Source organism: Eubalaena glacialis, chromosome 1, assembly GCF_028564815.1.
Source record: "Eubalaena glacialis isolate mEubGla1 chromosome 1, mEubGla1.1.hap2.+ XY, whole genome shotgun sequence".
Classification (NCBI taxonomy): domain Eukaryota; kingdom Metazoa; phylum Chordata; class Mammalia; order Artiodactyla; family Balaenidae; genus Eubalaena; species Eubalaena glacialis.
Window position 1 is genome coordinate 15,350,632 of NC_083716.1, and position 27,452 is coordinate 15,378,083.

The window sequence follows — 27,452 nt, forward strand, 5'->3', positions numbered from 1 at the left end:
GTGTCTTAAATATTTTATATATTCTTCACATTTATATTTTCTGATAAGCAGAATTAATATATTAGTTGAGTAACTGATCAAATTGATTAACAATTTTCAATACTATTTCTTGAACTTGTGCTAACAGGTTTAATGTAAAGAGAGTCTTAAAAGGAAAAAGTATTTGAAAATATATATGACAAATTCCTCAAGCCTACAACAATTTGGAAGATAGTAATAACAGCAGATAATAATTATTATTATTATTAATTATTATAATGTGTCCTTTGATTTAATTTGGGAAAAAATTATACAAGGAAATCTTTATCAGCACATGTATATTATAACCCTTACTTTTCAAACCATACACACAAGATAAAACTTCCTGTTTACTTCAATGCCTGTTTACCTAGTAGCTTAGCATCTTATTTTGTGCTCAAATGACTCATCTTCTATGTTCAAAATACTAACACACTTGTGATAAAAATTGACAAACATCACCATTAGGATTCCGTTCTTTCTCTATTTTGTTCTGTATAACTTAACCATTATTAGTAAGAGGATATCACCTAGACTATGGAAATTAGATTTGCAAATTGAAGAATGATTCCTAGCATCATTCTCATTAAAAAAAATCAAATCTAAATTATGACATCAATTTGCAGATTGACTTAATAGTGTATTACTAAATCCCATTTACTCAGAAACAGGTAATTTAGATTCAATCTAATTTAATTTAATTTAAACGGTGATGTGTAAGTGTTGATGAGCAGCACTATTGTAGGAGAATATAAAGTACTAACGTTCAATATGCACTCTTTCTGTTTTTCAAGTTATTAGCATTGCAGTTATAGTAGTAATTTCTTTCTTCTTTTCTTATTGTCAAGATTCAATTGCATGGCATTACAAGTCATAAAGAATGTGTTACCAAAATAAAATCTCACTCTGGAAATTGATGCAAATCAACTCAACAGCATGATTCCTAACATTACAAAATAAAAAAATTTTTCCTGTTTAATTACTACATTATTGGCATATTTATCACAGAACACTGCTATGTGTCTTACAGTCACAATTAGAAGTTTTAAGGATGTCTGAATGCTAAAGTGGTTGGCAATCTAAAATATAAAATACTCTATCAAAAACAATGAAGAAAATTTGTTTAAAATTAGAACGATTTACTTTTTTTTTTAATTTATTTATTTTATTTTTGGCTGTGTTGGATCTTCGTTGCTGCCCGCGGGCTCTCCCCAGCTGCAGTGAGCAGGGGCCACTCCTCGTGCGGTGTGCGGGATCCTCATCACGACGGCGCCCCCCCCACCCCCGCCGTTGCGGAGCACAAGCTCCAGGCGCGTGGGCCTCAGCAGTTGTGGCACGTGGGCTCAGCAGTTGTGGCAGGCGGGCTCCAGAGCGCAGGCTCAGCAGCTGCGTCGCATGGGCCCAGTTGCTCTGCGGCACGCAGGCTCCTCCTGGACCAGGGCCCAAACCCGTGTCCCCTGCATTGGCAGGTGGACTCTCAACCACTGTGCCACCAGGGAAGCCCTAGATTGATTTACTTTAAATGGAAACAGCCTTCTTAAATATATAAATTGATCAAACAATATGTTAAAATGGCAGAGGCTCAATGGCCAAAAGAGTCTGATTAACGGTGTACAAATAGCCACCTACTTAAAAACGTCCTACTCTGGTAGACATATTATGTAGCTGACAGAAAAAAATAATCATTATCTTGATTTCTAGAATTCTACAGTAAGAATAAGATTTATGACACTATAAGAATTAAGCCTTTACAACACATATAACTCAATAACAGAGTAAAAAGAATGGTATAATACTTAAAAAAAAATAATAAAATCCTTAACAAAGATGTTTATTCCTCAAACATCTTCATGAATATTTAAAAAAAAAAAAAAAAACACAAATCATGGAGCCAGTGTATTTTGGCAGCAATAATGCTTTTAGAATGTCGTAATCTGCCTTTTAACTTAGCAATTATCACAATCTCTACCCATGTGCAGTCTTTATTACACAAGGGCAGTTGGTCATGTAATTCACACTAAAACATTCTATTGAATAATAAAAAAATAATAATAAATTTAATGGGGGGCTTCCCTGTTGGCGCAGTGGAAAAGAATCCACCTGCCAATGCAGGGGACACGGGTTCGATCCCTGGTCTGGGAAGATCCCACATTCCGCGGAGCAACTAAACCTGTGCGCCACAACTACTGAGCCTGCGCTCTAGACCCCGTGAGCCACAACTACTGAAGCCTGGGTGCCTAGAGCCTGTGCTCCGCAACAAGAGAAGCCATGACAATGAGAATTCCACGCACTGCAATGCCCCTGCTCGCTGCAGCTAGATAAAGCCCGCACACAGCAACGAAGACCCAACACAGCCAAAAATTTAAAATTAATTAATTAATTAATTTAAAAATTAATGGGGTTACTGAGGAAAGGGACAAAAGATAGGTAAAAAACAAAAACATATTTGATAATACAACTTGTAATAAAATATACATTATTGAAGAGAGAAACTACAAATATTTCAATGAAAATGTAATACAAATATTAACATTCAGTCAAGATCTTTACTTTATAATAAAATCCAGTTTAAACAACTTTCCATTTATTTTTACTTTTACCTCAAAATCTAAAGATCAATAGACAGACATGATAGATAGATGTATACAGATACACACACATATTTTTACCTAGATAAATATAATATCCCATATTCATTGACATATGTATATTTATAATAGTTCACTATTTACCAAAAAAATTTGAAATGGTTTGCTTTTATCTACTCAAATTGCACTTAAACTATTTGTACTTCAGCAGCTCTGACTTTTCCAGAAAATCTACTGCCTACCTAAAACAAAATATGCAAGTGACAGTAGCTTTAAAATCTCTAGTGAGAAACTTTTCATTAACCAAAGACATACAATTACTGTAAGTATTCTAATAATTAAGTGGTAAAAAAATTTTCTCATCTATTTAAAATGCAAAATCTTACATTGTGATTAAAAATTATAGAATCATGAAGTACTATAGATAGAAGGCCACATATATCTTCTCTACAATATTTATTTTTTTAAAAAGTCTTTACTGAATTTGTTACTATATCGTTTATTTTATTTTATGTTTTGGTTTTTTGGCCAAGAGGCATGTGGGATCGCAGCTCCCTGACCAGGGATCAAACCCGCACACCCTGCATTGTAAGGCGAAGTCCTAACCACTGGACCGCCAGGGAAGTCCCCTTCTCTACAATATTTATGATGGTAATAAAGCCTCTACTTAATTTTGGTAGTGGAGTGCTCACTATTAAGGCTGGAAAACCATTCTTTTGGACAATTCTATTCATTAGAAATTTTGCTTTAACTTGCACTATATTTCTCTATAATATCTATTGACTGATTTTAATTCCAATCTCTACAGTTCCATAGGAATAGTTAAAATTCTAGTCCATGTAAAAGTTCCAATTCATTAAACCTTATTCATATGATATAATTTCCCATGTACAGTTTACCTCTTCTGGATGTACCCCAGTTTGTCAATGTCCCTGTGAATATGTGGCAACTAGTACTGGATATCCTCTATATGCTTATAATAAAATGGAATAAAGCTGGTTTTTGAGAAGGGATCATAGACTATATTTTTGGACATGTTAGTCTTTGAAATGCCTATTATACATTCAAGTGGGCATATCAAGAAGGTAGCTAGATATGCAAGAAGTCTAGTGTTTATAAAAGAGGACTGGGTTGAGGTATAAATTTTTAAATAACAGTTTTCTAGTGCCCTGAAGATTTCCATCTTAGACATTTTCAACACCCCTTCTACCACCTGAGTCATTAGGTCTGACACAGACTGAGGTCTACCTAGCCTTCCCCATATGCAGTACTTTTCAGAGAAGCCAATATCCCTAGGCCCCCAAATTTCAAATTATCCCCATAAGTATATTAAAAAATTAAGGGAAAATATGAACAATGTGAAAGGAGAATCAGAAAACATTTGAAAAATAAAATAAATGAAATAAAAAGTAGAATGAATGGATGTATGAATACAACAAATTAGCATGCTGAAAGAACAGATTGAGGAGGAGGGAGAGAAAAAAGAAAATTTAAAAGAAAAGCTAAATGATATTCAAGATAGAAACAGAAATGTGATCAAACAATAAGAATCTCAAAATAGCACAGAAAAATGGAATGGAAGAAGTATTTGAAGGTATAATGGAGATACGTTTCCTTGAATTAAAAAGAAAGATGACAAAAATCCTTCACCTCTAAACGTTACAGTAAAATTAAATAATGTCAAATATAAAACAAAAAATTCTTAAGGGAGAGAAGAGAAAGTTTCAGAGAGAAAGAGTGTATCACATAAATAATAAGAAATACAGTGATGTGGCATTAATTTCTATAATTTAAATCTAAGTTGATATTTTATCAATAAAATATATATCTAGTTTATAAAACCAGCTGAGAATTACTTTACAGCTTCTTCACACTTGAAGGCCATTTCAGTTTCACATGACTACTTTTAGTGAGAATCAAGAATCTTGCATTTAAATAATATTTAACACTGATTAAACACTTACTACACATTTTGACATGTATTTTCTTTTTAACCTGCAAAAGTATCCTAAGACAGAGTGGTAGGCAAAATTCTAATATGGCCCCCAAGATTCCCAGTCCTTGATGTACACACCCTGTATATCCCTTCCCCTGAATCTGTGAAAATGATGGAAGTCACTCCATTAATTAGGTTACATTATATGGCAAAGGTAATGGAATAGTCACTCCCATGATTATAACATTACGTCAGACTCCACTTCAGTAGACTGAAGAGAAAAATTTCAAACAAAAGAGATTCTACAGCTGGCATTGAAGAAGCACCATGCCATGATGTGGAGAGGGTCAGGTGGCAGGGAATGGCAGCCAGCTTCTAGGGGCTGAGATCATACCCTGACTGAAAGCAGCAAAAAAAAAAGTGGGGACCTCAGTCCCACAACCCCAAGGAACTGAATTCTGCCAAAAACCAGTGAGCTTGGAAGCCAAGTCCTTGTGCCACAGACGAGAGCCTGACTGACGCCATGATTGCAGTCTGGTGAAACGCTGAGCAGAGAGCTATCTGTGTCCAGATTCCTGACCCACCAAAACTGTGAGATAATAAATGGATGTTGTTTCAAGCTGATACATTTGTGGTAAATTGCTACTTAGCAAGAGAAACTAATAAAGGTAGACCCTATTATCATCTCCAGTTTTGTATGTGAAGAAATTAAAGTACTGACACACACACACAAAAAACTTCTTCCCAATCATACAACTTGAAAATGGAGAATGTAAAACTGATGTAGTCCGATTTAGGATCTGTGTTCTTAATTCCTACTCTTTACAGCCACCAGAAAAGCAAGCAACTGTCACCTGAAGACATAGATTAAAAACATTCACGGAATAGGCATTGATGAAAAATATTGTATATAATTTACCTTGCACCAGGTTAATTAATTGTGTATTTTAAAAACACAGGAAGCAAAGCCTCCTTTCTCACTTTAATAACAACTGCACCATTTCCTCAGTCAAATCTGTAATATTTTCCTAATATAGGCAAATATCAATTTCAGAAAGATATTCTTATTCCCTAGATACTGATATACTTTTATCAAGGTTACCTATGATAGCATATATTTGTTGATTTCTGGTCACTAGCAAACACCTCCTGTCCCAACAAGGAATTATTTTATTCAAATACTTGTTTTCTTATTGGGGTAGTCCACTCTAGTCTTATATCTTCCAGTATGGAAGCTAAAAAAGCTCTTTCTGGGAGATTTTTTTTGTCTTCCACCCTCTGGTACAACAATGGGATAGACAGGTGACCTAAATTTGCCAGTCAGGTTCATTCACCTATGATTTTCAGATCTTAACTGAGTAATATGGATGAACTGAAAAAACCATGAGACTTCATTCACTAGAGTAGTCATGCTTAGGTAAGAATGTAAAGCACTTCATAACTGAAAACTTCTGGGACTAACAGCTTTCTGCCTATTGTAAACCAGATTATTTATTCTCCCCTTCACACTGTTAGCAGCATGTTATACTAACAATACATTTTCCATCTGTTTGTTATCAGAGGTAGTTTCTGTTCCTTACAAAGAATCTTAACTAACAAAACTATTTACTATACAATTTCATTTTTGGAGAAGAAAAAAATGTTTTGTTTTGTTTTGTTTTACAAGAAGCCTTGTGACTATTTATAAAGATGGGGGAAATCCTTTGTTGCACTAATAAACTATCTACATTACATGTTAAGACTTTTCAAAAGAGTACTATAAGAAAGCATATACTATCCATACATTTCTCCCTCAGGAGAAATACATTACTCATCTCTTAATTTAAAAACTATTCATTGAATTACTTCACCTAAGTGCTGAGGACAGTTTCTACTATATCAGGGTTTTGAGGCTAATAGGGGATAAAGAAGTGAAACAATAATTACAACAAAATGTGATAAGCTGAAGGATGTAACAGTTTAAGAGGAGAGTTATGTATAAGGGGAGGTTATATTTGCACTGAGACAAAGGCTAAGCAATAGTCAGGAGGTTAAGACAACAAAGGTCATCGAAAAAATGCAGAATGTAAAAATGCCCAACAGAGTCAAAGACATGAGAGTAGACAGATGTTGGGGGAAATACAAGTAATTTGGTATGGCAAGAAGTAGAGATAATAAAGACAAAGAGAATATTTCATAAAAATAAAAGGGTCAATACAGCAGGAATATTAGCCAATGTAAATATTGTATAAAATAGTGCAACTGCAAAGAAAAAAGAAGAAAATCTTACATTATTGAAACCAGAAACAAACAAATCACCAAACATAGTTGGAAATTTCAAAAACACTCAGTAGTTCACAGAAAAAGTAGAAAGAAAATAAGGATACAGAACACTGAGCAACACTATCAACCAAATATTCAACTAACATTTAACGAATAACAAACAACTGTGAAGCACACTTGTTTTTTTAAACACATATGGATTTTCAGTAAAAGCAACCATATTCTGCGCAAAAAGCAAACAAACAAAACTCGAAACCAATAAATTTAAAGGATTAAAATTATACATAGTTTTCTCTGGCCACAGAGAAAATTAAATTAGGAAATAATTAAAGGAAGACACCTGGAAAATTCCCAAGTATTTAAGAATTAAATAAGACACTTTTGAATGACTCATGAGTCAAAGAACATATCTCAAGGGAAATAAGGAAATATTTAGGTGTGAATGAAAATGAAAATAAAACTTTTCAAAATTTGTGGAATGTGCCTAAAGCAGTGCATTGAGGGTAATTTATAGCTTGAGAGGCATATAAAAGAAAAGAAGAAAATTCTCAAGTCAGTGATCTAAACTCTCACTTTAAGAGGCTAAAAAAAAGTGAATTAAACTAAATTATTTAAATTAAACTAAATATTTTGTTTTCAACTGATATGTAAGCAGGTATAATTCTTGTACTACTTTTTGTTGTAAGTTATCAACCTAATATAGATAAGTAAAATAGAAAACATTTATCTTAAATGTTATGGGAAATTATAGAAGGATTTAAACAGGTGAGATATATGTAAGAAGATAAAAAACACTCTCACATACCAATGATGATAATGGTGCTGAGGGAAAAATGGTGATCACCTATCTACTGCTTATTGCAATATTTACTGTTGTATAGGCATGGTTCTATGTTACATAATTATGTCATTTAATCATCATGATAACCCTATAATGTAAGCACTACTGTCTTCATTTTATAGATGAGTTAACTAAAGCTAAGATAAGGGAATAATTTAACTGAGGTCACAAATGGTGGACAGACAGATTTAACAGAAATCAGAGAAAAAGTAGTTCAGAATGAAAAAAGAAATCGGTGAGAAATGCTACAAAGAACTGAATAGCATTAGGATTAACAAGTATCCATTGGCATGGTAACTAGGACATTATTACTGACAAACTGACAGGTATAGTTTAAAGCTGTTTTGCTACATACTAGCGGTCTGATTTTCAAAATACATGACATAATACAAATAAATGGTAGCAGCCTGTCATTATAGCGATTGAAAAAGGTGGAAATTTTCTGGAATTTTAGAATTGGTTTCTAATCGTACTTACAGTCTGTTTTCTGCTCTCTTTCACTACAAATGTGTATATATAAAGGAATTTGTGCTCCTGTGAATGGCAAAGATGCCATCAATTTCTTCTTAAAATTATCCTTTTTTTGTTGTTATGGCAGTGGCCCAATGTTAGTTCAGTATTCAAAATCTTAGCAGTGTTATACGGATCAGTCCCACATGTGTGCTGCCTAGTTGGCAGTATGAGACCTGGGCAGATGTCTACCTCGCCTGTAATAGGTATCTTTGGTACCCTAGTTCTCAAAGACTTTGGTATCCTAATTAGGATCAGTTCCATTCACTAGCAGGTCAGGGGTGAACCAAGAAGTTAATAAGCAGCTTTATGGGACCGATCATCTGAATTCTTACCTTCTGCTCTTTCTTCATACTTTCTGGTTACCTGGAAACCTCCTTTATACTCCACTGGCCATAAGCTGTCCACCTCTGCAATTGTGCAATGGTGGCAGGAAAACAAAAGAGGGCAAATAAAACAGTGGGGTTTAGCCCCACCCTCTGGGAGTTGTGTCTCTATCCGAGAAGAAGGCTCCCTGCCCTCAGAGTTGGGACTTTGCAGCTTCCCATTCCCGGTGGCTTTTGTAGCCACTACCACACGACCATTGAACTGCCTGACTACTGAGGCCCAGGAAAGTGGAGAAAAAGGAGAGAAAAAAAATGGTGCGTATTTCCCATCATCCCTGAACTTTAGGAGTTCCCTTTTCCACTCTTTAGGCCAAAAGTAGAAAGTTTCTTCATCTCACTCTTTCTGCACCACAGTGCTCACTGCTGGGTCTGGGGCCAGCGAATTCAATGGGAAAAAATGTTAATCTCACTACCAGTTCAGTGGTACTTTGACTTCTAGTATTTTTTTCCAATCTGCCTCCTGATAATTACTTTCAGAGACCTCAAATTGCTATATCATGCATTCTGTCCAGATTTTTTTTGGTTGTGTTCAGTGAGAGAAAGGTCAACATGTGTTTACCCCATCTTACCTCTTATGTGGAATAGGAATGCTTCCAAGGACTAGTCCAACAAATAGTCTTTTATTAGTTATTAAAAGTTCATGTGTACTTCAGAAATATGTCAATTCTGTCATTGTTGGATGCTATATTATCTCTTTCTCTCATGTATATACACACACAATTATGTCTATTGTGCTGTATAGATCTTCTTTTATTTTAGTGATACAAAGATATTTTGTTCCTCCTTATTCTATTAGCAAATGAGAGTTAAAAGTGGGTTAAAGCAGGGGGGTCCCTAACCCCGGGGCCATGGACCAGTATCGGTCCGTGGCCTGTTAGGAACCTGGCCGCACAGCAGGAGGCGAGCGGCAGGCTAGCAAGCAAAGCTTCATCTGTATTTACAGCTGCTCCCCATCGCTCGCATTACTGCCTGAGCTCCACCTCCTGTCAGATCAGTGGCGGCATTAGATTCTCATAGGAGCACGAACCCTACTGTGAACTGCACATGCGAGGGATCTAGGTTGCGCGCTCCTTATGATAATCTAATGCCCGATGAGCTGAGGCAGAGCTGAGGTGCTGATGCTAACGCTGAGGAGCGGCTGCAAATACAGATTACAATAGCAGAGAGGTTTGACTGCACAAAGACCATAATAAATCAATTGCTTGCAGACTCATATCAAAACCCTATCAGTGAGTGGCGAGTGACAATTAGGCTGCATCTGTTGTCAGGCTTTATAGTGGCAAGCGAGTTGATGTACTTCAATTACACAGCTGCATCTGGTGTCGGGCTTTAAGTCAGAATCCAATACTTATTGTAGTCTGCTCCTAGCCCGCCCATTATTTTATTTACCACTTCCGTCCGCGCCTCTTTCCCACACTGTGCACTTGTCTCAGTCACAGTTTTGGTAAGCCCACAAGCTAACCCTAGCCAAAATGAGTAAAAAACAAACGTCACTGGAGAGCTTTTTTGAAAAGGGGGAAAGACCCAATGATGAGACAGCAGAAGACTCTGGCTGCCAACAAAAAGGAAGCTGCATTTAAAAGAAAATACCAAGAGTCCTACTTAAATTACGGGTTCACTGCAACAGGTGACTGACATTCTCCAAGCCTGCTTTGTAAAATATGTGGCGACCGGCTATCCAACGAAGCAATGAAACCTTCAAAACTGCTTCGCCACATGGACCAAGCACCCTGCATTAAAAGACAAGCCTTTGGAGTTTTTCAAAAGAAAAAAATGTGAACACAAAGAACAGAAGCAATTATTGAAGGCCACCACTTCATCAAATGTGTCTGCACTAAGAGCATCATTCTTAGTGGCTAACCTCATTGCTAAAGCTAAGAAGCCCTTTACTACTGGTGAAGAGTTGATCCTGCCTGCTGCTAAGGACATTTGTCATGAACTTTTAGGAGAGGCTGCAGAAAATAGCAAATCAATCAAAGGTACACACTTCTAGAGAATCAGGTAATCTCTCAGAGAATTGCTAAACAACACCTACCATAATACTGTTAAGTTAGATGGTAATCACTTTTGCCTAATTCAAAATTTTAGACAATTTTCTAAAACCACCTCCCTTCAAATCATAAATACTCTTCAAAAAGTATTCTTCAGCCCCCCAAGAAGGTGATTTCACGGTGTTTTCACCTAATTCATACACATGGGTGTAGCAACAGCAAGAATTGTTAATCAACATACATACAATCTCCTTGTACGCTTGCCAACAAATCTAAAGCCACTTGGTATTAAGCCACTAAGTCAAGAGAGTTAATTTCTGTCTTGAGGTTCCTTAAGGTATCTAGGACTGGGTATTCAATGGCTTCTATTTTCACGAAGATTTTTTATCTGATCTTACTTTTTCTTCTGTTCTGAGGCTAGAAACCAAATCTAAGCAATCTGTCTCCGCCAATTCTGTCTTCAGAGCCTAACGAGTTAGTGAATTATTCTTCCTCCAAAGTCCCCCAAATCTGCTAAGGATCCAGATCTTCCAGGAAATTACCCTGACATGTAAGACTGGGACACTAAAAGCCATAGAACAATTACCAGACAAGTCTTCTAGAAGGCTGTTTAGGTAATGACTGCACATATTAATACAACGCTTTTTCCTTAGTAGTGGGCTTGTTATATCTGACTAAAGTTATTCTCAAATTTAACACACAAGGGAATGCTTTAATTGGACAATCTGTTGTCCAATTATATTCTGGAAAAAATGAGGACACATACGTATTGAAACTATGCAAATAACCACATTGATATAAAAGTAAAGAGACTTCCACTCTTTAAAAAAAAAGCATGTATTCCTGAATTCCGTAGGATCACTGAGAGCAAGATATCATTCAGAGTGTTTTATTTATTTGGCATAAGCATAGATCAAGAAGAAAGAGAAAGGCCTTTATTGTATATCTATCAGAAAAGAGAATATTAAAAATAATACCACAATATTCCCACCCAAATTCCCATCCACATTTAAAATTTTCTCATTAGTTCATGTAGCCCTATGTATTTAAGTATTATTCCATTGGATTGTGAAACAGCAATCTGTTTTCATTAACTTCACACATTTTGAAGCTACATTTTGGGCACATACAGATTCAGGATTGTGCCATCTTTCTAGTGGATCTGCTACCTCTTTATCATTGTGAAACATACCTCTTTAACTCTAGTAATGACTCTTGCCTGAAAGTTTACTTTGTGTGATCAATAGTTTTCTTTTGGTTAGGTTTGTATAGCATACTTTTGGTATACTTCTACTTTCAACCATTTTGAATCATTATATCTAAAATTTGTCTCCCTTAAGTATCAGGTTTTATTCAATCGTGTATGACAGTTTTAGGCTTTTACTTGGTGCATTTAGTCTGCTTAAATTTAATGTAATTACTGATATAGCTAGGTTATACTTAACTTCTTACTATGTAATTTTTATTTGAACCACCTTTGTTATACACCATTTTTCTCTTTTCATACCTTGCTGTGAGCTCATAAAATATTTCTATTCGCCAATTCAACTTCTCAATCAACTTATTTCATTCTTTCCTTTCTTCTTCTTCTAGATTTACCCTAGAAGTCATAACAATTAGAGACTCTTAAGATTTATTACTTTTACCATTTCACTGATATTGCTAGCACCTCAGACTACTTTAGCTCTATTTACCCCATTGCTCTTTGCATTACTTTCATCATCTATTTGTTGTTCTACAGAAATTTAAACTCCATGAGCTATTTTTTAATCCAGTATTCATTTAAGTTTACCGATTCTGTTATCTTTCGTTTCCTCTCATGTTTCAATGTTTATATCTGAGATCATTTTAAAACTTTCCTCTGCTTAAAGTCCTCTCTGTAGTATTTCTTTTGGCTCCAATCTAATGTCAGTAAAATCCTTCAGATTTTTTTGCTGTTGGAAAATGTACTTATTTGACCTTGATTTGGAAAATGTGTTTGCTGTTTATAGTCGACAGATATTTTCCGTCAGCACATTTTCTCCCCGCTAGCACATTGAGAAGTCACTTGTTGGTCCTGGGACAAGTAGGCTAGTCTAAGCGTGAAATTCTCATGGAGATGGCAGGAAGGCAAACGGAAACATGCAAGTCCTCTTAGGTTTTAGGCTCAAAACTTGCATATCCACACTACTGCCTCATTAAATTCTTCTCCATCTTCCAAGGCTCTTATTATCCCACACCACCACCCCAATCATTCTACACCATCACTTTTCTATCATACAATCTGGTTTCCAGCGATTAAAACAATCTGTTTGCTCCCTGATGAAAATTCTTTCATTAAACTTTGAAAACCCATCTCTCTTGCCTAGAATTCCCTCTCATACCTCTCTGGTCCATGAACTCCTATTCATCCTTCAAAATCTTGCTTCAATATAACTCTCTCCAAGACGCTTCCCTGCTTCAATATCACCTCTGTAACATTAACAAAGGTGGATATACAATTTAGACTCTCCAATTTGCAAATACCATTCACATTGATGTTAGCCACAGTGAATAGCTCAGATAACATTTTATGACTGAAACAAAACCAAAATATGTCCCTGAAATTTTGTATAAAGGCTCTAGGAGAGAGTCTTTTCCCTTTTCTGTCTGGGATGACTAAATTAGGATTCTATAAATTCAACTAAAATAGAATAGAATACAGTCAACATACTTTGTGAAACAGAACCCACAAACAGAGAGGGAATAATTACATTAGCCAATTCAAAAATTATTTACATAACACAGTATAAAGAATGTCAAGGGATGCAGTTTTAGGTAAGATGGTCATAAGAGGAGACATTGAGTTCCTGAAGTTCCCAGAGACATTTCCTTTGGATGCCCTGTTTTTTTAAGCCTGTAATATCCCTTGTGTTACTTCAAAGCTAATTTAAAGTTGGATTTCTTTACCTACAACTGAAAGAATGCTGATTAACATATTTTATGAGCTACTTGAGGGCAGAAACTACTTTGTGTACCATTTTATCCCCTAGCAAAGTATCCTGTGTGTGACTGAAATTTAAGAAATATCTGCTGGCGAGTGTAGCCAAAAATTTATATAAATGTTCAATATCCACCCCATTTCCATAGGAAGCACTACTTTATATTAGCCTTTGACTGAATTAATACAGAATTAAATACTAAGTAAATAACAATCATTACCATTCCTTTTTATTTTGTTAGTTTCCTGCAGAAATTTATAAAGTTCTATTATCATGCTAGTAAGTTTCATCCTATTAATAGCAAGATTAGACCCAAATTGGATCAAGCCAAATGAAATATTTTTCTACTTTCTTACATATCAGTAAAAACTTCTCCTTATTCATCTAATACTTTTTAAATTGATCTGTTAAATCTGTCCAAACATATATGGGAACATTATAACTGAAAGTAGTCAAAAGAACTGAATAGGAAAAAGTACCACATAAAAGTATGAAAATACTATTAACATTAATTAAAGCAAAATCTATGTGAAATGTTTGGCTTACAAAAAGGATATGATACAAAGATGTTTCGTTATGCAAACAACAAATAATTAAATATTAAACTCTTCATACATTTTTTATGCTATAGCATATAAAAAAGAATTAAATTACAAGTAGAAAGTTCTAAAATAACTTGAAGTGCTTTCCTTCAGCTGTACACACAAAGTGCTCTCCCTGTGTAACAAGTCTACTGAAGCAAATATTTTAAAAAATTAAGTAAAAATGATCATAAAAGTTAAATGTTAATTTTTATCAGAAACCATTTTTGCTTGTTTGAAGCATCACTGATACAACTTTGTGAAAAGAAAACAGTGATTTTTATCTTTGGACAGAGGATTCTTGGTACCTCATGGTCTGATGGATATTTTTCAACAGGAATTGGGTTTTTTGTATTTTTTAATTTCAGCTACTTTTCAAAATAACTGCCTCCATAGAGTGTAGTTTGTAAATATTTATGAACAATTTCATCTATGGATTGTAAACTTTCTCATAACTTGCAGCTTCTTGGAATTTGCAATAGTGTGTGCTGAGGAAATCTAAAATATATAGACATATGTCTACAAACTGACTGCCATTTATCTGAAAAGTACTTGAAAACTTAAATACAAGCTATTAATTAAAACAATTTACAAGTAAAAGCATAAAACACATACATAGTAACAGTCCCATCATTCAGCGAACAAATTTATGGCTACCATATTAATCCAATTACCATTCAGACTCAAAATTAAATGTAGTATTTCTACTTCCTTCCAAAATGGAGTGACAGGGAATGGATTTATCCTCCCGCCAAAACAACTAGTAAAGCAGACAAAATGTATGAAACACTGGTGTTCAGGTATTGGATATCAAGCAATGCAGGACAATGATCCCTGAGTAGAGAAAAAATGAGGTAAGCCTTCTAATGCCACAGATGATTGTGGTTTTAAGGCTGGATCAAAAGGAGAGTGAACACAGGTGCAGTCCAGAAATTTTCCTGAATTGAGGAAATGAAGCTGGGAATTCTGGAAAAGCCAAGGTGGCTACAGTGTACAAGACAGTATACTGGAGAAGACAGAACCGCCCAGAGTCCCCGTGAGTCTTCAGGCGAATACTATTTACTGGTGAAGAAACTATCCAAGGCTGGGGAAAGAACCATATGAAAGGAGCAGAGAGAAGAATCCTCAAAACTCACATAGGGTTGGGAACAGTTCATGGTCCAACCAGTCAGAGGTGGATAACCTGTAATTCATGTCTCACAAAGTAGAGTACCCAGAAGGGCAGTGCGTCAGGAATGGAAAGATTAACCCTAGACTAAATTATGCTTTGTTCCTGCTGATCAAAGCACAAAAATAAGCCTTGAAAAGATCAAATTTTTCCAAGTAAATTAACTCCACTGCAGAAAAAAGCTAAAACTTGATATCTATCAAAATTAATAAATATCTAGCACCCGAAAAGGTAAAACTCAGGAATGTCTGGCATCCAATCAAAATATGACTCATAAGGAAAAGAAAAATAAAACAATAGGAAAAAAACCTCAGAAATGACACAAATGATAGAATGTGCAGACAAGGACATTGAAAGAGTTATAGTAACTGTAATTCCATATGTTCAAGATGGCAGAAAATCGATGGAGCATGTTAAGTAGAAACATTTTTTCTAAAAACCTTACCAAAATTCTAGAAATAAAAAATATAATGCCTGAGATGAAAAATACACTGGATGGGATTAATATGAGATTGGATACTATAGAAGAAAAGATTAATGAACTTGAAGATATAAGTACCAAAAATATACAAAGTGAAACACAGAGAGAAAAGAAAAGAATGAATAAAAACCAAGAACAGAGCATTAGTGGGCAAAGGAACAATTTCAAGCAGTTTAATATACATACAATTGGAATTCCTTAAGAAGAAGAGAGAAGTGGGAAAAAAACTGAGAAATAATGGCTGAACATTTTCTAAATTTTGTGAAAACTATAATTTTATGAATTTATGAAGCAAAACCCATGCACAAGAAACATAAAAATACCCACACCTATACACATCATAATCAAATTGGCCAAAATCAGTGATAAAGAGAAAAAAATTTTTAATGCAGAAAGAGGAAAATGAGCCATTACATACAAAGGAACAGCAAGGTTAAACACATTTCTCATTAGAAACAATAGAAACCAAAGGACTATATACAGAAACATCTTTAAAATAATGAAAGGAAAAAGCTACAATTTAAAATTCTTTAACACCGCCCCAAGAAAAGTGAAATAAAGATTTTTTCTGAAATACAGGCAGATATAATGCATTGTCAGCAGATCTCCACTGAAGTGTTAAAGGACGTCCCTTAGGCAGTAGGAAAATGATACTACATAGTACACACTGCTATATTTAAAACAGATAACCCACAAGGACCTACTGCATAGCACGGGGAACGCTAGGTTATTCTGTAATACCTAAATGGGGAAAGAATTTGAAAAAGAATAGATACATATATATGTATAACTGAATCACTTTGCTGTAGACCTGAAACTAACAGAACATTGTTAATCAACTATGCTCCAATATAAAATAAAAATTAAAGAAAAAAGAAATTTGGATTTACAAAAATGAAAAAGAAATGATGAATGCTGGAAACAGTAAATATGTAGGTAAAAGAGAAGATGTTTTCTTGTTTTTAATATCTTTAAATAAAACTGACCATCAAAAATAGTACAAGTGTAGTGTGAATTTTATAATACATGAAGCAGTAAAATATATTCAACAATGGCACAAAGGCCGGGGGAAGGAAATGAAAGTACACTTTTTAAGGTTAACATACAAAAAATGAGTGATGTAAGATCTCTTATAAACAATGAAAAGTTTAAGATGTATATGATAAACTATAAAATAATCACTAAAATAACACAACAGAGTTGTAGCTAATAAGCTAACAAAAAGGATAAAATTAAATCATAAAAAATGCTGAATTCAAAAAATATGGCAGAAAAAAGAAAAGAATGAACAATGAACAAATAAGAAAAATAGAAAACAAATAGCAAGATGTTAGATTGAAACCCAAAGACATACAGTAATACCTCAAAGATACTGTAGGTTCAGTTCCAGACCACTGCAATAAAGCAAATAACGCAATAAAGCATTTCACATAACGTTTTTGGTTTCCCAGTGTATAAAAAATTATATTTGTAAAAAAAAAATTATATTTGTACTATACTATAGTCTGTTAAGTGTGCAATAGCGTTATATCTAAAAAAATGTATTGGGTTGGCCAAAAAGTTCATTTGGTTAATGAATATGTTGCTCGATAAAGTTCCTGATGAAAATGAAAAAATGTGTCTTTTATTTTTACTTAAAACCAAATGAACTTTTTGGCCAACACAATACACACCGAAATTTAAAAATTCTTTATTGCTGAAAATGCTAACCATCATCTGAGCCTTCACTGAGTCCTAGTAGTAACATCAAAGATCACTGATCACAGATCACCAAAACAAACATAATAATAGCAAAAAAGTTTGAAATATCATGAGAATTACCAAAATGAGACACAGGGACACAAAGTGAGCAAATGTTTTGGAAAAATGGTGCCTATAGACCTGCTCAACTCAGAGTTGGCACAAACCTTCAATTTGTAAGAAACGCAGTATGTGCAAACTGCAATTAAGGAAAGCTCAATAAAATGAGGTATGCCTGTAAATATATATACGTTACATGTACATGATTTAGGATTGGAGAAAAAGACAATTATATGCCGCCTAAAATAAATCCACTTTAAATATAAAAGCACAAATAGGCTAAAGTAGAAGGATGAAAAGTAACATAGCATTCTAGCAGTAATTTTAAAAAGCTGGAGTGACTTTACTATTAATATTTGGCAAAATAAATTTTAATTTCTTGTAAATAAATTTTAAAGCAAAGAATATTACCAGGAATATAGAAAGTAATTTCCTAACAATAAAGAGGTCAAGTCACCAATTCATCAAGAAGACATAAAAACCCTAAACATTTATCCATCTAAGTAAGAGAGCTTCAAAATACATGATGTAAAAACTGCTAGAACTACAAGAACAAATAAACTAACCTACAGTTACAGTCAGAGATTTCGACGTTCATTTTTCAAATTGACAGGGCATCAATGTGGACACTAGACGACTTGCAAAAGCTATCAACCAACCTGCCCTAATTGACATTTGTACAAGACTTCACCCAACAAGAGGAGAACAAGCCTCTTTTGCAACTGTCCAAGGAACATTTACCAAAATAGATTCATATCTGGGTGCTATGGTCTTCGAAAGGTGATTAGGTAGGTCATGAGGGTAGATTGCTCATGAATGGGATTAGTGCTCCTATAAAAGCACTCCCACAGAGCTCCCCATCCTCTTCCATCATGTGAGGACACAGCAAGAGGGCACAGGCTATAAACCAGGAAAAGGGCCATCACCAAAACCTGACCATTCTGGTGCCTTGACCTTGGACTTCCCAGCCTCCAGAACGGTAAGCAATGAATTTCTGTTGTTTATAAGCTACCCAGTCAATAGTATTTTTTCACAGCAGCCCAAATGGACTAAGACACTAGGTTTATTCATTTTCTATTGCTGTAGTAACCAGTTAACACAGTGTTAGTGGCTTAAGACAATTCATATTTACTGTCTTATTGTTCTGTATGTTAGAAATCTGATAGAGGTTTCAGTGGACTAAAATCAAGGTGTCAGCAAGGCTGCGTTTCTTTTTAGAGGTTCTAGTGAAGAATCTGTTTCCTCAACTTTTGCAGCTTCTAGAGTCTATATTCCTTGGCTCAAGCCCCCTTCCTCCATATTCAAAACCAGCAATGTTGCTTCCCTCTGACCATTCTTCTGTAGGCACATCACCCTCTGACCCTGACCTCAGCCAAAAATGGTTACATTAAGATTCATGTAGTTAGGTTGGTCCACCCCGGTAACTCAGAGTAATCATCTTAATGTCCTAAACTTAATCACATCTTCAAAGTCCTCTTTGTCCATGTAAGATAATATATCCACAGGTACCAGAGATTAGGATGTGGTAACCTTTGTGGAGCCATTATCCTGCCAAAAACACTGGACCATAAGTCTCAATAAATATTTTAAAATTCAAATCAAAAAAAAAATTCAAATCATTCAAAATATATTCTGTGACTACACTGGAATTAAATTAGAGATAAGTGACAGAAGCATTTCTAGAAATTCTCTAAATAGTTGGAAATAAAAATCCCACTTTTAAATACCCCACTGATCAAGGAGGAAATCAAAAAGGAAATTAGAGAGCATTCACCTTAAGACATCAGAAAAAGAAGAGCAAATTAATGTCAAGGAAGCAAAAGAAAGGGAATAATTAGAGAGAAGAAATTAATGAAATAAAAAACAGAAAAATAAATGAAGCAGATAAGTCTCTAACCAGACTGACCAAGAAAAGAAAAAAAGAGAGGGGAAACTAATTACCAATACCAGGAATTAGATGACATCAGTGGATGATATGTGAATATTATTAAAAATCTTTTGCCAATAAATTCTACAAATTAGATAAAATGGGAAAGACACAACTGAGAGGCACAAATGGACAGAGCTCGCTCAAGAAAAAACAGATAACCAGAAAAGCTCTCAATCTATTAAGGAAATTAAAGTTGTACTTAAAACATTCCCATAAAGAAAATCACAAGTTCAAATTCATTCAATGTTGAATTCTACCACAAATTTAAGAAGGAAATAATATGGATTCTATATCAATTCTTTCAGAAAATTACACAGGAAGGAAAACTTCCCAATTTATTTTATAAGGCCAGCAGTACCATGCTACAAAGTCAACAAGATTATAAGAATAGAAAACTACAAACTAACATGCCTCATAAACATAGGTACAGAAATTCTTAAAATTTTAACAAATCAAATGCAACAATATATTAAAGGTATAATACAAAATGACTAAGTGGAGCTTACCCCTGATTAGCAAGGATGGTTAAACATTCAAAAATCAGTGTCATTCAATTCTATTAGCAAATAGATCTCAATTCAAATAATTTTACTATTTGATGTTTAAAAATGGAAAGTTTATTACAGTTCTGTAAACAAACACACATACTCATCTGCCTTAATATAACATATTCCATAGGACTAATGTGATGATTTTACTCAAAGAGTAAGAACTGGGCTCTACCTATCTTGACCATCACGGTTATTTTCCACATTTTATTATTTTGGGAGAGTGAGATATTTTAACTTCATTATTCAAACTCTGGTTTGGCTTCCAGAACATATTACTAGTATGATCTCAAAAGAAAATCCAATTTAGAAAGTTAATTTCTAACCATTAAATATTCATGAACATTCTAAAGTAACTGTGTAATTTGCTTAAAAATAAAATATAATTAGACAGCCATGAAATAAAGGGCAGGAAACAATAAAAAATGTAACAATTCTTTCAATTTTAATTACTATTTAATAAGCTCAAGGATGAGCCCTTTTGTCACCTTCAATCATAATCTGAATAAAACAAGTGAAATCTGATTAACATTTCTATATAAATCTTAGAAAATGAAATGATATATCCAGCATCCTCAAAGTCAAAATTCTAAAAAACTACAAGGAAATATTTCTGGCATTTTTTTTTTACTATATTAGCATCTAATTCAATCACCATGAAGAAGTAACTTTATCAAATTAATTTTTATTACTATTTACTGAGTAGTAATTTGTACTAATATTTCTTGAACAGGTAAGTAATTTCCTTAACTTAGACATGGAATCAACCTTACAATAAGAATTTTTCCAGCAAACAAATGATTTTTACAAATCACTCAGTCCTCCCACAAATCACATAGAAATTAATATAAATAAAACATGCAAATTTTTCTACATAAAAGAAGAATAAATGATCTGTAATTTTTTAAAGATTATAAAACATAATGGCTCAGCACAGAGCTTGGCACACGTGAGCTATTTAGTAAACTAATTTGAATTCATTCTAATCAAACAGTCATAAAAGGATGAATAAATAAATCCCAACATTAAAAAATATAAACTTTTTCTTTTATAAAAGCATAAATTAAGACTACAAACCTTGACTCTTTCAACATAGAAAGAACATCTTAAATGTTCCTAGCAATAAATCAAAAGCCTTTAGCAGCCTATCACTAAACACAATAAAAATAAAATATACAACATATATAGAGTAGATAAAGAAATCAATAGTGAAAGGTAGTGAGCCTTAAAGAATTAACTATTAGGTACTGTATTAGGTACTGCTAATCCTAAATTTTTAATGAAGGTTTGAATTATGTTCAGTATATAATAAAGATTACTAAATATAGCAAATGATTTCAAGTTGGATTGTAAGAAAAGAGTATCTAACCCTCAAAGAATAAAATTAATCAGAAAATACAAACAATGTAGTTATTTCAAGTTTTGATGCATTTTTAAAGAATATAATCTCACTGAAAAATTAGTACATTCTTTGGTTAATTCAATATTATTCGTGTAAACATTTTTTACGAAGACATTCATCATCACAGACATTCACTGTATCCTTTTTATGGAGGGTCAATACTTGTTTTCATATTGCTCAAAATATAGAAATCTTTATCACTTCTTTGAACAAAAACAGCATTCTTTTTGTAATGAAAATACTCAGTGGTCATTAGATTAAATACTATTAACACTTACCTGTATTTTAATGGGCCATGAAAAGTTGCTGACGTACACATAGAACGTAATGTTTGGATTGCTTCTAAAGTTAAATTTTTCATAGGAAAAACTATCTCTGTATTCTTTTATATTAGTCTTGGAAACTATAGGGGTCTCCTCCCCAGATATTGTTCCAGCTAAAATGTAAATAATAATAACAAATTTAAATAATTCATATTAGGAAACAGGTATCTTTATTAACATAATATATACATATATATGATATTTACTTAATTTTTGTAACTATACTTATAAGAACATAACTATCCAAATAAAGTCATGTTTTACAACTTAGAATGACAAAGAAAAAAGAAAATGAGATTTGTCATACATATTGATATAATGGAAACAGATTTAGTATAAAAATTATTTTTTAAAGTGATACCACTGATTAAGTGCTACGTACTAGGCACTGGCTTAGAGACTTTATATTCTATTCTAAAAAAAAATTTATCCCAGAGATATTCCAGCTCTGTTTTTCAAACTGAAAACTGAGCCTCAGAAAGATTAAGACACTTGCCTTAAGTTTATAGCTACTGAACAGTAAAGTCCTTTTTGGAACTCAGGTATATAAGGCTTCAGAAACTGAGTTTTTTCTACTTCTCCACAGAGCCTTTCAAAACAAATCAGGACATATTTCACATGTCTCAATCCAATTTAAAAATGGAAAAGAAATCAAATTTTTTTTGTTTACCACAAACTGAACCACCACTACTTTGAATAAATTGGGAGGATATAATTTAAAATATGAGTTAAACGTTCAATTAGTTAAACACATATTGGGTACTCAATAAATATTTACTGAAATTAACCAAATGGAAGAAAGAATTTCCAACAATCTTACCAAGCCCTCCGCCTTAACAGTAAAAATAATTAGGATACTGAGCAACTGAATTAATTTCTAACTGATGACCTCTTCCAAAATAACCTTGGATGCTTTTTAAAAATGCAGATTTCCTGATGACATCTTCCAAACTGATAAATCAAAATTTCTGAGATTTGGTTCTGGGAATCTGAAGGTTACAAGTGATCTCTTGCATATTAAAACCACTGTTCTAAAGTGATTACACAGGTTTTATGTATTTTTGTTGACAAATTTTAAAACTCTTGTAGAGTCAGTTTATTATGCAGAATTTCAAATTTACAGTACAAGTTATCATGAATTCTTATTAATGAAACTCACAGAGCCAAGATTTCACTATATGTTTGCACTATTGGAACAAAATATCTACATAATTGTCTAATCTTTTCCATTTTTACACATGTAATATAAAATCTGGAATTGCAAAGACCTCTTCACTTTTGAATTCTGTTTCCATTATTCTACATATTAAAATAGCATAATAACTTAATTTTAAGAAATCAAATATGGATTTCTAAGGGTCCATATATTTTCTTTAAAAAGCTTCCAGCACTTTTATGCAACAGTGTATCTTTTACATAGAAAGTAGAAAGCAATAGAATTTCCTAAAATGTAAATATAAAACGGTGAGAATACTTTTTCATAATCCAGCATACAGATTTGTACTTCTTCTTAGTTATGTTTCTTAAAAGTTAACAATTTCAACTTATAAACCTTATTATGGAAGAACTATTAAGTGCAGGGTTTTTTTTACCCTCTCTCAGCACCAAAGCTGACAAAGGTAAGGGGTAAGCTTAAAAGTAATAGATAAGTTGGTAATTTATAAGCATGTACAGAAAAAATTCACTGTCTTATATCAATATTAAGGTCAATAATTAAATTTATAGCTTCAATGGTGAATCAAGTAATTGAAATCTCAGCCTCTTTAGTCATTAAAGAAGTAATCTATCTTAATTAAAATCACAGGAATTCATAACACTGTCATAAAAAAAAATTAAGTAGTGTAAAATGTTGTTATCCACCTAATTTTAATTGAATTAGGGAGAAAGTTAACACAGTAATGAAGCTTTATTAATAATGCTACTTATTATTTTTACCTGAAACAGCAGGTATTATTATATGCATAATTATGGCATATAGTATATATATGTCATATAATATTTTTTAATTTCAATTATTTAAATTAACATAAAAGGTCATATTAGAACACCCTACATATAGGAACAGAAGTGAAAGACTCATGACAACAAAATTCTCTTACCTGTTGAACCAACTGACCATGTAATGTTGAGATTAAAGTTGTTTGATGCATTAATTGAAATATCCAAATTTTTGTTTGACTACCAAGAAAAAAAATATTGTGGTTAAAAAAATCAAATTATACTAGATAGATATGTTTACTGTTTTAATTATGTCCATGCTATATTTCTCACACTGTAAACATCATGTCAATACTCAAGTGAGAAAGTGCAGACGCCAATTACACTTTTTTAATGAAAAAATATAGGTGATAAATTCAAAGGTATATTTAAAGTTCCCATTTATCTTCCCTACTATAATCTGCCCTTCCCTATGTAAGCCAGAGGCTGCTATAATTCAATATTTTAGCAATTGCGGCTTCGTATTAATTAAATCATGTTCATGAGGCAACAAAATGAGTTTATAAAGACTATGCATCATTGAGTCAGGCGACCTTGGGGGGTTCAAATCTTAGCTCTTTAATGTACATGCTGATTGATATAGGGAAGGTTACCTCTCCTTCCCGAAAATCAGTTTCCTTATCTCTGAAATGGGAATTTCATGACTTCCCTAAAGACTTTCTTGTGAACATTAAATAAGATTCTTCATCTTCTTCCTTACCAGGGGACTCAGAAAGAACACATGATTGCTGACTTCTGAGAAGGGGTTGATTTTTTAATTATTAATGGAGTGGTTCAAAAATAGTTGCTTTTCTACGAAAACAAAACATGGTAGGAACAGTGTACCCCTAAGAAAACTTAAATCATTATTTTTATCTTGAAGTCACATCTTCATGATTGTGTGTGCCTTATTTTGGGTCAGGGAAATGTGAGAATAACTGGTATTATTGCTAGAAAGGTCACACAAAATTTGCAACTGATATAGGAAACTATAGAACTCTTCTTGAATTTTTAGTTCATCCTCTCAAGTTTAGGCATTACTGAAATATGTGGTACCATAACTAAAGCCCTATAAAATACATTTAAGGTCAAGGAAATATACTGGACTGGAAGAGGTCATACTGTGACTACCACAGTAAATGACAAAATTAGTCATTTAGAACATTGTTGTTAGATGTGGATAAGTTCAGCAAGATATTATACAAGAAACTACTCCAGAAATTGTTCACATGAAAGCATTGGCTGGAGATGATGTACAGTGGGTTAGAATTATATCTGTTTTCAAAATATAATAAATGCATAAATAATGAAGGTACCTATTTTTTAATTTTTTTTGTAGGATAAGTAGGAAGCCCAGACCAATAATCTATTTTAATTTCAGAAATTGTTCCAAGTTGAATTTCTCTTTAATTATAAATTGTATAAATCTAATTATAAATTATTTATAATGAAGTTACAAGCATCCTTGGTGGCACTTCTCATGACAGTTTAGTGTCCTTCAGTTTTCAAAAACATGTGTCTGGGCTCTTGGCTTCAACTGAACAATACAGCAGAAAGTAAAACTGAAAGCTGTGACATTTGTAAGAATTCAAGTTTTTCTGGAAATTGAAGGAGGAGAGGATAGCCAAGAGAGAAGCAAACTAGAATTATGGCTAATCTGAGCCCATGTGTATGACACTATGGATCATATTGAAGAGAAGTATTACTCACATCCACATTGTGAGTCAGATATCCCACTTATATTAAATGTCTTATATCCTCAATGAACTCTACAAGTTTGGAATTACCATTAAACATTCAAGAAGCCAAAGGTAAAGACTAAATTCTGATACATGCTGCAACATGGATGAACATTGGAAACACTGAAACATTAGGTTAAGTGAAATAAGCCAGACGGAAGTACAAATGTTGTATGATTACACATATGAGGTACCTGAAACACAGAAACTGATAGAGACAGAAAGCAGAATAAAGGTTACCACAGGCTGGGGGTAGGGGAGGAATAGGGAGTTATTGCTTAATGGATACAGAAATTCTATTTGGACTGATGAAAAGTTTTGATGATGGATTGTGGTAATGGTTGCGCAACACTGTAAATGTACTTAAATGCCACCAAATTGTACACCTAAAAATGGTTAAAATGATAAATTTTACTTTATGTATGTTTTACCACAGTAAAAAAGAAGTCTACAGTGTTTACAATGCACTTATTAAAACATTCTTATTATACAGAAAATGTAGTTTCTGACATATTAATATGTCTTTATAAAAATACACACCATCAGTGAAGAGAGTATTATACTTGTACGAAGACATCCTCAAAAAGCCTTATTTAAAAGTCAAAACTTTAAATGTAGTCCCAAGAATGTAGGCATCCCTTAAAATCTAAGGAATAAGGAGAATTTCCCGATTTTGGGGAAAGAGGGCTCTTACTTTACTGGAAACTGAAAATTTAAATTATACTATTTGTTGGCAAGTTCAGTAAAATATTTTAGAGGAAAGAAGCTAGCGAATGCCAGGATACATTTTGAGGTTTCACCTATCTGAAAAACTATTAAAATATATGATATAGATTTAGTAAGCTGGATTAATGTATAATAAGAATATAGCATTTGAGAAAGAGTGACATCAGTAGGATGGTGGAATAGGAAGTCCCAGCACTCATCCCTGACAAAAAGAAAACAATTTAACAATGATATATGGACCAGAACACCTCTATGACAGGACCAAAATCCAGTTAAGAAGTTGCAGTACAAAAAAATGAATACAAAACTGAGAATAGCCACATTATAATGGGTAAAAAGAACAATTTCACTTTACCAAGGTCAGCACCTCCCCCAAGCCAGCGCAGCTCAACATCAGAAAGATCAACTTGGCCAATGACTGCTCCCTCAGGGGAAAGAGAGAGTGTAGGATATATCCAACATACTTGTCCTTTAATGGTACTGCCCAAAGGATCTATTTCTGTCTCTACTAAGACAGAGAGCACTGAGAGAACAAGCATGTGTGGACATCTGACATCAGCTAAGAGAAAACAAACAAAATGTGGGTGGCTCACTACAGCCAACATGACTCAGAGAGATTGGGAGAAGGTGAACAACCCTGAGAACTTCTCCCCCAGAAGAAGTTGTTAAAGGTACAAACTTGCAAACAGTAGGTAAATCCTAGAGATCTAATGCACAATATAGTGATTATAGACAACAAATACTGTATCATAAACTTCAAAGTTGCTAAGAGACTAGATTTTAATTATTGCCCCCCCAAAATTACAATTATTTGACATGAAGGTGTTAGCTCATGCTATGTTTGTAATCATATTGTAATATATGCACACATTAAATCAGCATATTTTACAGTTTAAACTTACACAATGTAATATGTCAATTACATCTCAATAAAAATAATTTTTTTAAAACCTAGCATTCATATAACTCAGATAAAACAGTTGATTTAGAAAAAATATAATGAAAACTTACTACTATGTAACAGTATATTTTAAAAAAAAAAGAAAATATATATAAGATAGCCTGTGTTTTGAAGCTTTGGGTTATATTTTCAAAAAGACCACTCCCAGTTTCAGAACGTAATTAAAAGCATAAACACTGTTGTAAGCCTGAAAAATAACAGAAATAATGCATAAATTGTAGGACTGTTTACAAAATCTGAAATATCAAGCTCACAAATTCTCTGAATCACAAAGGTAACTAGGTCTTACGAAAAGAAAAAATTAACAGGATTAGTCTTTCTACA

The 27,452-nt window shown here is 33.4% G+C and overlaps 1 protein-coding gene across 1 annotated transcript in view; it reads right to left on the reverse strand.

The window, feature by feature from the left end:
* ATRNL1 (attractin like 1) overlaps positions 1 to 27,452 on the reverse strand; it is a 701,048-nt gene that overhangs the window by 423,872 nt on the left and 249,724 nt on the right. Inside the window, exons 23-24 of the mRNA XM_061191223.1 lie at positions 23,825 to 23,903; positions 21,681 to 21,838 (exon numbers count right to left, since the gene is read on the reverse strand). Of these exons, the coding sequence (XP_061047206.1) occupies positions 21,681 to 21,838; positions 23,825 to 23,903 (237 nt within the window). The remainder of the gene's footprint in view (positions 1 to 21,680; positions 21,839 to 23,824; positions 23,904 to 27,452) is intronic.